Here is an 11,963-nt window from a genome sequence, read left to right on the forward strand (position 1 = left end):
TATGGTGGCTGGAATGACAAACCATTTGGTGGCCCCACAGTGGCATGGTGGGTAGCACCAAGGTTGCAGGCTTGAATCTGGGTTCCAACCTTGTTCCTACCACTTCTGATTTTCTCTTTCTCTTCAAAATGAAATGGTTGAAACAAACCATGGTACATGTCAAACATGCGTTACAACCATGTAAAGGTCTATTTATCTTTCTGTAGGTCTATGGAATCTACAAATGGTTCTAGTGAACCAAATGATGGATTTCAATTATAGATATTTGAAAGCACTTATGTAAGTCCCTCTGGATAAGAGCGTCTGCCAAATGCTGTAACTGTAAATTTCTAGAAAATTGCTTTAAAATATGGGCAATTTTATTGGTCAGATATTGGTCATCTGTGTTCCATAGAACACTTATTGTCTTGTTTGTTGGGACAACTTACCAGTGTTTTCAGACATGTTGATTAACTTCTAGATTTCATTGAGCAACAATCACATGTATAGGGTGTAGCAAAGCATTTTAACTATTGATCCTAGCCACAGATACATGAACCGCAATGTTCCTTCTCTATGTAACAATTCCGCATCAAACCAAACCTATTCTAACTGGTTCCATCCAACTTCACAGAGGGCAAAGTTTAGGAGATAGATCAACATCCTATCCAAGTTTTAAGTTGCCTCATTTGCAATGGTAACTTATCCCACATTGTTCCACACAGACATACTACTCGTCTCACATTTGGTTTGTTTGCATCTGCTCACCCTGCACATGCATACTAACTCAGACCATGAAAAGAGAAGCATGAAAGGATATTTAAACTTTTTTTAGCTTTAATGATGAAGCAAAATGTGCTGCAAAATAAATTAGATAAAAAACATAACAAGCACACTTTGAATTGTACAACAAAGCAACATATCACATAATATAACTATACACACAAAATATTATATATTCTTCAGATATGTCCTTCAGTGTCTTTTGCTTAAGAATAAAACAAAAGAAATACAACCATTTTTACTAAGAGTTTAGTCACTATTTGTTTTTGCAAGTGAACATTTATAAACCATTTTATGTTATGAACACTAACGTAAGTTCATAATAAGACAGTGGCAGTGAAATAAAGGTCTGAATGCAAAAAACAGAACAAGATCATTTTACACTATGGTCACTTCCATCTTGTGTGTCTTCCCATCTAACTTTTTTAATGGTGGGTAAATATGGATATTGGCACAACGTCCATTGAATTTTCCAATGATTGTCATGGTGTGGTGCCTGTAATCTTTGGTTTTATTTGTTCAATTTAAATTCACTTGTTCAATTGAAAATTGTATGCTGTTCCTTGTCAGGTTTGAATGTTGGTAGTGCAAATTTAATCACTTTTCCACAACATTGACAATGGTGTATTGGCCCAGACAATAATAATAATAATAATAATAATGATAGTTATAATAATAATAATAGTTTGGCTCCAGTAGCTGGTCAAACATTGTTTTCAAGTATCTCTCAAAGACAAAAACAGTTATCTTTCTCCTGTTGGAAATGATACACAATTCCAAAAACAAGACATACAAAGAAATACAAAAATAATAATACTTGACTTGAGTTGCATAGTTCATTTTTTTAAAGTAATCCATGCCGAGTCTTTTTTTTTCTTATTGCAGTGCAGAGAGACAGGAATGATACTTTAACTTGGCAATGCACAGCCTTCGACACATTCGCTTGATGCTCATTTCATAACAAAAATATATTATTCATTTTTTTTTCCTTTCACATTCCTGTATCTGAAGATGCCTCAGCGTCCATTCAGCAGAAAGTTCACCGAGTCTCAGCAATCGTTTGTCACACAGAGGCATGGCTTGTTTATTCAACGTCCTGTGCTTAGTACCAATATAAAGGATTATTTTGAAGAATAATTAAGTTCGGGTCGAACCTTTAACTTTACGAACATCCGCACTCTTCCACAATCATGTTCTGGATGTCCTTTTTGATCACCTTCTGCTCTTCGTTGTAGTACAGCATGGACATTGCCCGCAGGCGTGTGGGGACGCAGCAGGACTTGATGTTTGTGAAGGGACTGTAGCCGCGGATGCGGTAGTGGTTGATGACAGTGGAGTGAAAGGACAGCGAAGACCCCGTCACACTGGCAATGTGGCTGGGGCAGTCGCCCTCGCAATAATTGGCGTGGTATCCTGGCGGTGCGATGATCCAGTCGTTCCAGCCGATGTCTTTAAAATTGACATAGAACTGTTTCTTGCAGCATATGCGGATCTTGCCGTCACACTCGAGGCCGCGTTTGCTGCGCCGATGGGAGTGCTCCTCCACGGGCCGAAGGACCACCATGAGGAAAGGCCGGTGTGACTGCTCTCGTTCCCGACCCTTCTCCCCTGCAGATGACACCAAGATGGGGGTGGCTCCAGCTTCTGCACACAGCGGGCAGGAAACCCGCAAGGTCAGCACACGACTGTCCCCATCCAGCAAGGCCTGTACGGTGCGTGGCACCGGCAACGTGTGCCAGCCGCTGCGTCGCGTGTCCACGGCCTTCTCCGATACCACCTCATCCACCGGCTCGCCATCCGGGCCCGTCTCGCTCCGGAGAAGCTGGATGTTGACCTTGCCGCTGCCCCTGCCACCCTTGGCCAGCTTCAGAAAGAGCCACACGTTGGCCTGCTCCACCACCGACGTGGAGCTGGCCTCTGTGGACACGTCAAATTTCACCTCATCAGCAGCGCCTCCTGCAGACACACAAGCAAGCATGACCGATTAAACACATTTCAGTTGCAAAAGCACCAAATCCTCTTGGTACAATTTCATCAGATGCCACCGTCATGTCCACGGCAGAGCAGCAGAGAGCACCTAACAGCTGAACATGGGGACCAAGGGGACACAGGAAAGTCCAGAGAAACACATCCAGAAAGCACTTATCTCGCTGTCTGCAGAGTTAACACATTTCACAGGCCTGCTTCTCCATCTGCAGTTCTTCATCAACACCTTGCCTTCCCTCCATAAAAACATTTCCTGGTGCTAAAATCCTGGAAGTCCTTTGTGTATATAAAACCTGTCATGTTATGACAAGGGCCTCAGCCATAGTTTGCGTAGTAGACTGTATGGTATAAGCCAGCTCAGATTCAGTTACCTCTGCTGAGTTATTGATTTCTTGCGCTGGCTCTCAAAAGCCCATCTAACAGATCCTCGACTTTTGCTTAATATTCGTTCTGTATCAACATCTCCTCCATTCCACAGTATAAACTGTTATCTGATCTATGCAAAGATTTTGGCTCAACGCTACCACCTCATTTTTGTGACCGTCTTTGCCCTGTCCATGTGTTTCAATTTATGAGCTCAAATGCCCTATAAACGAGCATTGCGTCAAGAGTTTACTGGGGAAAGAAATGCTACTTTTGACCCAGCCTTCTCAAGTGACATCAAACAATGGCGGACACTGAAACTGAAGCAGGCCTTCCAGAAGACACATTCATCCAGGTTTCAATTGGAAAAGGTTTATGTGGCATTGCAGACAATGTCTGCCGGCCCTCAATGCTAAATAACTTTGAAGTGACACTGCCACCCACTCATGGGGACATTTTGAAAATCGATGACAGCAAGGTCAAAGGGCAAGGTGCAACAGGAAGGACAGTATTGTTTCAAAGGTCTGAGGATACAACCTCCAGGTTCCATCCTGGTGTGGATTAAGCTGTCATACAGAACAGAGCTCACATTATAGTACCAACTGGTTTGAGATAATAATGTTTCGGCGCCCTCTTTTATTTGAGCAAAAGACTGAGTTAGATAGATAGATAGATAGATAGATAGATAGATAGATAGATAGATAGATAGATAGATAGATAGATAGATAGATAGATAGATAGATAGATAGATAGATAGATAGATAGATAGATAGATAGATAGATAGATAGATAGATAGATAGATAGATAGATAGATAGATAGATAGATCATATTAGTCACATCATTACCTAAACATTCATCACTGAGTGTCATATGAGTGCCCACTCATGGATCAAAAAGGGTCCTCACTGGATAAAGGTGAACAGTGTTAGTCTGTCTGACTCATCATTTATACACAAAGTGTATTTGCATACAAAATGACATATATTTTTAATTGCCAGATAAGAATTAATGCAATTTGGATATTAATACTTGGTAAACATGTGGCAATCCATGTTATACTAATGAGATAGAAAATCTATTGATGCCTTTCCATCCTAATGCACTGAGTCTAAAGACGTAGCATCTTCATATCCCTGTAACAAAAAATGACACATTTTAACGGAACAGCTCTGTAGGTCCAGACAATGTTATGCAATGCCTGGAAAGACACAATGCTCTGCTTCACAAAGACACTGCTCTCCCTGACTGTTGATATGCAGTTATTTATAATCACAAAGGCGTGCCAAATCGACACGTCCCCACAGTAAGCCAACCTAAAATAAATCAAACATTTGTTTTTCCTGACAAAAGCATGAATGCAGCTAAAAACAGGTTATAACTAGAGATGCTATTATACCCATAACAATAGAAAGGGGGTCTCTTCTCAGGTCACCTGTCTGGACTGACAGCCAATAATCTCCACAAAACATAAATCACTAGATAGGAACAGTAGATCCAGTGACACTTTATACTTAACTCCACTACACAGCAGCTGAAATTTGATCAATCATAAATCAGCCAACTCTCTTTGTGCAGAATGAATTGTTTTTTTATTTAATGAAAATATAACAATAAAGTTGTCCCAGTGAGAAATAAGCTGGGAGAGGCTGCAAAACCAGGTTGGGTGTGAAAAAGAAATAATTTTTTTTGGCATTTGGCGGCAGTTTTGTGGCAGGACCTGAAAACCACTATACCCTAGAGTTCAAAACCTGTGCATTGTTTTTATAAGACATTATTTGACTCAGTGTACAGAGTCTGTCTTTCCCGGGACTCAGGTCTCTGTGTTTTTTGTGAATGGACACACAATGTGGATGGGATCTCTCTTCCTGCCTTCTTCGCCTCATCCTCCCCATGTTCGACAAACAGCAGTCGTCCATTCTGAAACGGGAATGCACCCTGCCCCCCCCCCCCCCTTTCACCCCTGCAAATCTGTCTCCTCCCTGTCTCCCAGTCTTTCCTTGTTAGCCGTGTGGATTCTTTCAGAGAAAGCTTCCCATTCCCAGCATAGCCCAGAGTAATTATTGAGGCCCATATTTTACTGAATGGAGTAATTATGCTCAGATAAAACACGGGTGGGTTTGTTAGGCTAAACCCTGCCACCCCCCCTTAGCTGAATTGTTAACACCCCTCCGACTCATAAAGTGTTTTTTTTTATTTTTTTTTATTCTAAGATTCATTCAAAGGCTATTTATAGGCACACCATTATGCACGTTTATGTAAGCAAACTGGCTTGGAGAATGTCACATGCTTTCCTGCTACTCACAGCGGCACAATGATGATAGCTGCAATTAACAGATCCGCTCAGGCGCTCTCATTAGGCGTGTTCGGTGCACATGAGCCATTAGTGGGCATCCGACGTATACCGTAATGTGCCGCGGCTTTAAGGGACCGCCGTGTTATTTATAGTTGCACTCTACTTCTGGAAATTAGACACACTCACACAGAGTATGTTCACTCTCCTTAATGTTTTGGCTCCTTTCTTCACTTATCTGTTATGCAGCCATCTGACATGGTGGGTGTACATAAGCTTTCAGGGGTAAATTAAATAGAGAATGGCTGACTGCTATTCCCATTTGTGGTGACTGAATGCTTACCAGAACAGAGATCATATACTCTCCATATGGACTATTCTATATTCTATAACTATGTAAGTACAGTTCCCATATACAGTTGGAGGGCTAAAGACCAGGACTAGAGGTCAAATGGAAAGCCATTTGATTAAACATGCCCTTTCTGTCACCAACATGATTCAAATAAATTCTTAATTAATCAAGAAGAGTTGTTTAAATTCAATAGACTAATTCAGCCTAACTGATTAAATGTCACAGGCACCCCTTGTCATATTTATGCTAGACCAAAAAAAATCGGCTGCAGAGAAACTTTCTGAGTTCTGAAAGGTGGAGCCTGATAAACGTGCTGCAAGGAGCCAGTGGTGAGGGAAATGTTTTTCCGCCTCATATCTGGAACACAGTAGGATCCTCTGCACTCCAACAAAGGAGACAATGCCACTTACAGCTGTACAGCATGTGTTTTTCTCTCTCTCTCTCTCTCTCTCTCTCTCTCTCTCTCACACACACACACACACACACACACACACACTTGTACAGTCTACTGTTTCTCTTTCTCTGCTCAACATTTCAGCTGCATTCAGTCCTTTATTGCAGCTCTAATAACAACACTTCACAAAGGCATTCGTCAGCTACTCCACGTATTTCACTTTTTTCTTCTTTTTTTTTCAGGACTCACCGGCGTAACATTTTTCACCATCCGACTCATAGACCTATCTCTCTTTCTCTCTCTCTCTCTCTCACACACACACACACACACACAGAGCACCTGACACAGAGGACTGTCTCCCATGGTGCTGTTAAACTCATCTGTGCTCATACAACAGGCAAATTTGAGAATCTTTCCATCTTTTTCAGTCATTATCTGGTTATTTTACAGTTAACTTGAGCGAGATGCCTGGTTTTCTACAGCCAGGAGTTTCAGAATTTAAGAAGCAGGCAGCACGTCCTCGTGTCCTATTGGGTATCTCTTCATGTTCATTTGTGTGTCTCTGTTTCCTCCGTAGGTGCCAAGTGGACTATGTGATCTCTGGTTGAAAGTACGATAATGACAAGGCACGGGCGCGCACACACGCAAACACACACACACTCACACACACATTCATTAGAAGATGGAGGGGACTTACCAGGCTCTGCAAAGGTGATGATCTCAGCAGGCGGCTCATCGCCCTGGCCTCCCTGATCATGCCCAAGGCCAGCCCCCCCCTCCTCCTCCATTTCCACGGTGCCGTCCTCGCCCACCCTGCCCACGTGCAGCTTGCGGATGGCGTTGAGCAGCGCGGCGCGGGGTACAGGCCTGGTGATGTTGGGCCTGGTGCTCAGGTGCAGCATGCTGAGGATGTGTCTCTTCACCGCCTCCACCATGTCTGGCTGCGGCTGGACGGCGGGGTCCCGCTGAGCTTGGGCCAGGGCGCAGGATGGACAGGCCGTCACGGCAGCCTGGTCCACGTCCTGAGGCTGGGGGTCTTCTGGCCACCGCTGCTGCTCCGCCCGCTCTGTCCCACCTGGAGTAGGGGAGCAGCCACCAGAGGGAAACCCAGAGACCAGCACAAGTAGCCCTGTCATGAGAGTGAGCAAAGACATCCTTGGACACAGGACGGGCCTCACAGGACACTGTCTCTCCTTCGCAGCGACACGGGATCAACGGACGCAGCTGATTCCTGCCAACCTCAGCGAAAATCAGGCAGGTTTATAAGAAAGCGTAATCCTTCTGGATCGAGGCCATGTTTCTGAAGTTTGTGGTTGGAGGGACTTGTCGATGGGCTGGAGGTCCAGCTCAGGTATGGATCTGCTGTGGTCTGTGGTCTGGTCCAGAAGGTCAGGCGTGGAGAACCAGGTCTGTGTTTGTAGTCCCAGGCGGTACTCCTGACCGGCGGTCCTGCCCTGTCAAGTTGGGAGAGAGCCGTCTGCTGCAGAGGTGCAGTGCTCTGGACAAGGCTGTGAGAGAACAGCTCTCTCTGTTGGAGTTGAATGGTTTTTGTGGACAGTGGGCAGGGTTACACACACACTCACACAGATACACACACTCGCTCGCTCGCTCCCTTCACTGTCTGCATGCTCTCTCTTTCTCTCTGTAATTATACCTTCCTCCCTCCTTCATTGCTCCCTCCCTCTCTCCCTCCCAACCTATTACTATTTCGCACCACTATTTCTGAGTCAACATTTTTTTTTTTTTTTTGCAACTCCTCCTCAATTAAACTATGAGCTCCGTGGCTGCTAAACCCATAATCGGCTCATAATTCACTCATCAGAACTTGAATTTCCTCTATGCAAGATCATTTGAATGGAGATTCAACTATGCGGGCCACTTCCGAATTCACAGGGAATGTGGGAAGATTCCTCCAAAACATTATGGCAGTTTGGGGAAAAAAAATTATAGTATTCTATAATAATTATATATGGTGAATTCTTTGACATCAAAGGCAGAATATTTTAGGGGCTTCATGGGTTTCTTTATGTGAACTTCAGCTCTGATACCACCACTCCTGATGGTAACTGATGGTAACTACCGTTGTATTTTTAAATCATGTGGAATATTTTAAACTTAGAAAAGTATCTGAATCTATAGCATAATATACTTGACCCTTATTTAGGAAAAATACAACTTATATTTAATAATATAACTTCCTATGAGACTTTACCTTGCGTAGTCATTTCAAAGGAATACTCCCTCTAGTGGTAATAATACCGATTTTCCTCATTTCATGTTTTCATCCACATTATTTCATGGGTGGAATTGGGAAGGTATGGTTCAGATTAGGGAATGCACACATTTCCCCCCTTTGACCTGCTGTCCTCAGAAAACTGGAGATGGATGAGCGTCACTTTATTTGAACCTTGAATGAAAATCCATTTGTATTTCTGAGTTGGTGTATTTGTCAGACGTGAGTGTGAGAGGATGTGTTTGTGTTTGGGAGGTGGGTTCCCAGGATTCCTGCTCTACACATGTGAGCTCACTTTGCTCCAGATGTGTTGAGAAGAAATGGACCTTATCCCACCGGCTACACACGGCGTTTTTATTTCCCTGGGGAACTACAAACCATTGTCGCCGTCTGCTTTTAACACACCTCGAACGGAACCGATACTTCCCTCTGACTGAGCGTTCTTTTGATAACACCATTTCCCGGCAAGCTGAAGCAGACATTAACATCTGCTCACATTCGAACACGTCTGCAGGACTCAGCGGAGATAGGACCACCGTGTGCTTTAAAGGCATTATGTTGTATATCGCTGACTACCAATGCTGAATTATGACAGATATTATTACGGTAGCTTTAAGAAAAAGTGCTTAATTGCCTTGGGGCCCAATGTTTGTAGCATTACAACAGGCGAAGTGCATGCGGAGAGCTTGTCAAGTATGCAGTTTGCTTCAAAATGAATAAACAGACGGCTCACTAGTTATCTGTATGTTGGAGAGGAGGAACTAGCGGCCCAGTGTCACATCCGTTTATTATTTACTATTTACTACTAAATTGCATCTAGAACAACTGTTTTATATGAAGCATTAAGCCAATGTTTCGCATTGCTGCAGCAATTCCGGAACCATAAAGAGGCACTATAATGGCGCGGCCTCGTGAGTTGTTGATACATTAAAGCCTTGTCCCCACACACTGCTCCCCGGGGCGCCTGTCATGGCTGCCCACTGCTCACCAAGGGTGATGGTTAAAAGCAGAGGACACATGTTGTGCGCACCATGTGCTGTGCTGTGTTTCACAATGACAATCACTTTCACGATATTTAACAGCGAGGTAAGACGTGAGATGGCTTATATTTTTTCTGCTTCTAATTACCACAGTACAACTTTTTCTAGTGAGAAACTTTTCATGAATCTTCTCCATGGTCACGGGCCGCATGCCTTCAGCTCTTAGGCAACCCTCAGCCCAGAAATGTGTCTTCTATTCTGGGACGTGCTGTTTTTGCTCCGATAAGAACATAACACTTCCATGGCTCATCCATAACGCTCCTCACTCTTGTTTTAGCAGCCACATGTTTCACCAGGCGAGTGTGTCATGAGCTTGCTATTTTGACATATCACTCATTAGAAGGTACGGTCATGCATCTCTGACTGAGCTACCTCCACTCTCATGGGCACAGATGGAGTCTGGGAAAACGTGTAGGAAGCAACGCAGTCCATCGCTCTCGCGTCCTGTCACGAGGCGTCACGGAGGCTGTTTTTATGGAGCCGCTTCAAACTAAAGTTCAGACTTCTGGCAGTTTCTGATCAGATGTCCACTCACGTTATATCATTTTTTTTTTTTTTTATGGTACTCAAATAATACTGCATACTGTCACTCTTCATTGGCGGGACACGTGCCAGGCCCTGAGCCACCGCCACCCGGGCCTTCACAGTTTCAATTTTCCCCCCATCAGCTAATTATGAGGCGCTTCATGGGTTTCTTTATGTGACCTTCAGCTCTGATACCACCACTCCTGATGGTATATTTAACTTGTTATGTCATGTGCATTCGCTCAGCCTGTGCGATCATGCTGTCATAAGACTGACGATGGCAGGTCTCATCTCTCCCACCTCAACACCTCTCTCCATCACTCTGAATCAGAAAACCCTGAAGTCAAACCCCATATAGGTGGGATCCCTCGCACGCAGACTCCACCCACTTATCTGAGACACTTTGTCGTCACAGATCCGCTGCCTCTCCACCACGCCGTGAGTCACGCACTTCTCCCTCTCTTTACCTACCCCTCCGCCTGCCCATCTCCGTCTACCTTCTCCCGTCAGCGGTGACTCACCTCATAATTAGTCTGATCCGTCCGTCCGCCCACCCGTCTCTGCGCCACCTGCGGCTTCGAATTCCCGGGCAGCAGGCCGCGGGTCCCTCTGCCCTATCTCATGAGTGAGCAGTCTGACACTTCGCCCCTTTCCCTCCGTCTGCCCCGCAAATCAACAGGAACCCGGCTCCTGGTCCCGCCGGGGGGACCTGAGTGGGTTACGCGAGCCTGATTGGTCGGCGGCGTGACGCAGTGGCGCCTTCCACCTGACTGAAAGCTGTCTCTCCGCCTGGTGGAGGGTGAGTCAGACTGTGAACCCACCTGTCACACCGGCGCGTGGCTCGGCACCTAATTTTGAAACTTTCGACAGGCCAGCGGAGCCCACGAGCTTGTTTGTGTGCCTGCCGGCCATGTCCTGGGTGGGCGGACGTTGCACTTAATCAAAGGCACGGCTGTGGCACGCATCTCCAGACTGCCCACCCAGGGTGTGCTGGTATGCAAATTGACTGCACTTGCTTCACGTCCGGAAGATGAGGGAGTGTTAGAGGAGATATATATATATATATATATATATATATTTATATATCATCACTGTTATCTTATACATGGCAATTTTTTGGTGGGAAAATTTTGACCCACTTGCCCAATGTAGCCAAAGGAATGTCAGCCCGTCTGAACTGGCATCAGACCAGTGCCAAGCAAGCCACGCCAGTAACTGTAGCTCTTCACACCGACATTCGGTGAGTAAGAGCACTTTGTTCAAAGTCACCTCCTACCCGCGAGGCCACATCACGTGTCACACCTCGCCCCAAGCAGATGGCAGGCCAGCGTGAGTGAAGTCAGAGAGGAGGAGGACGGAGAAACTCCCGAGTCACCTCGTGCCGCCCAGTCGCACGAGGCGGCTTTCAGATGGCGGCTCAGGAAACCCTTGTGTGTTTTGTCATGTCTAATTGGAGACAACCCCAGGACCGAGCACTAATTCACAGGGCAAAGCTAAAAGCGTGCTGGCAACGACAGGCCCGACGCTTCAGTGCTGCGCAGTGGGCCGCACGCATGCCCGCCCGCTGGGTATTTTGGAGAGTGGCAGGATTGCCGTGATTAAGCACAAGTGGGCTCCTGTGACTCCAGCATGAAATCACTGGGCAATTTTTATATTTCAGCTTCTGTTTTGGCCAATCTATTCACATTCTGTGGCTATTTTTGCCTCTCTGGAAAGTTTTTTTTTTTTTGCTCATTCATGAACAATGTGGTAAAACACAAAAGAAATAAATGGAAGAAAAGTAATTCCTAATAAAGTGGTATTTTATGGTGTAATGTAGGGACGTGTGAAGATATACAACATTATTAAACGGTCTTGAAAAATAAAAAAAAAATCTTACTGATTTGGGAAAAGGAGGGAAAAAAAAAAAAAAGTCAAAATTTTAAATAAATTTATTTATCTTTTACACACATCTGGAGATTTCACAGTGAAACAATATTCACATTTACACTTAATATTTACACAATGACTTCAGTT

The 11,963-nt window shown here is 44.7% G+C and overlaps 1 protein-coding gene across 3 annotated transcripts; it reads right to left on the reverse strand.

The window, feature by feature from the left end:
• Positions 1-1,099: 1,099 nt before the first annotated feature.
• inhbab (inhibin subunit beta Ab) lies at positions 1,100-10,618 on the reverse strand. Of its 3 annotated transcripts, none has more exons than XM_028977192.1 (3): positions 10,469-10,618; positions 6,847-7,657; positions 1,100-2,718 (listed from the first exon to the last, which is right to left on the reverse strand). In XM_028977192.1, exons 2-3 carry the CDS (start codon positions 7,301-7,303, stop codon positions 1,925-1,927), a joined length of 1,251 nt encoding a protein of 416 aa, XP_028833025.1. In that variant the 5' UTR covers positions 7,304-7,657; positions 10,469-10,618; the 3' UTR covers positions 1,100-1,924. The 3 variants fall into 3 exon arrangements, with proteins under 3 accessions (XP_028833025.1, XP_028833026.1, XP_028833024.1); XM_028977193.1 differs by having other exon boundaries at positions 6,847-7,677; XM_028977191.1 differs by lacking the exon at positions 10,469-10,618 and having other exon boundaries at positions 6,847-7,758.
• Between the last annotated feature and the right edge of the window lie 1,345 nt (positions 10,619-11,963).

The sequence above is a fragment of the Denticeps clupeoides genome, chromosome 4, assembly GCF_900700375.1.
Source record: "Denticeps clupeoides chromosome 4, fDenClu1.1, whole genome shotgun sequence".
Classification (NCBI taxonomy): Eukaryota; Metazoa; Chordata; class Actinopteri; order Clupeiformes; family Denticipitidae; genus Denticeps; species Denticeps clupeoides.

Excerpts from the sequence above, each read along its gene's own strand:
- inhbab (XM_028977192.1), bottom strand. The coding sequence starts at position 7,303 with ATGTCTTTGCTCACTCTCATGACAGGGCTACTTGTGCTGGTCTCTGGG. Across the intron at positions 2,719-6,846 it reads CATCACCTTTGCAGAGCCTG|GAGGCGCTGCTGATGAGGTG; the intron begins GTAAGTCCCCTC and ends GTGTGTCTGCAG.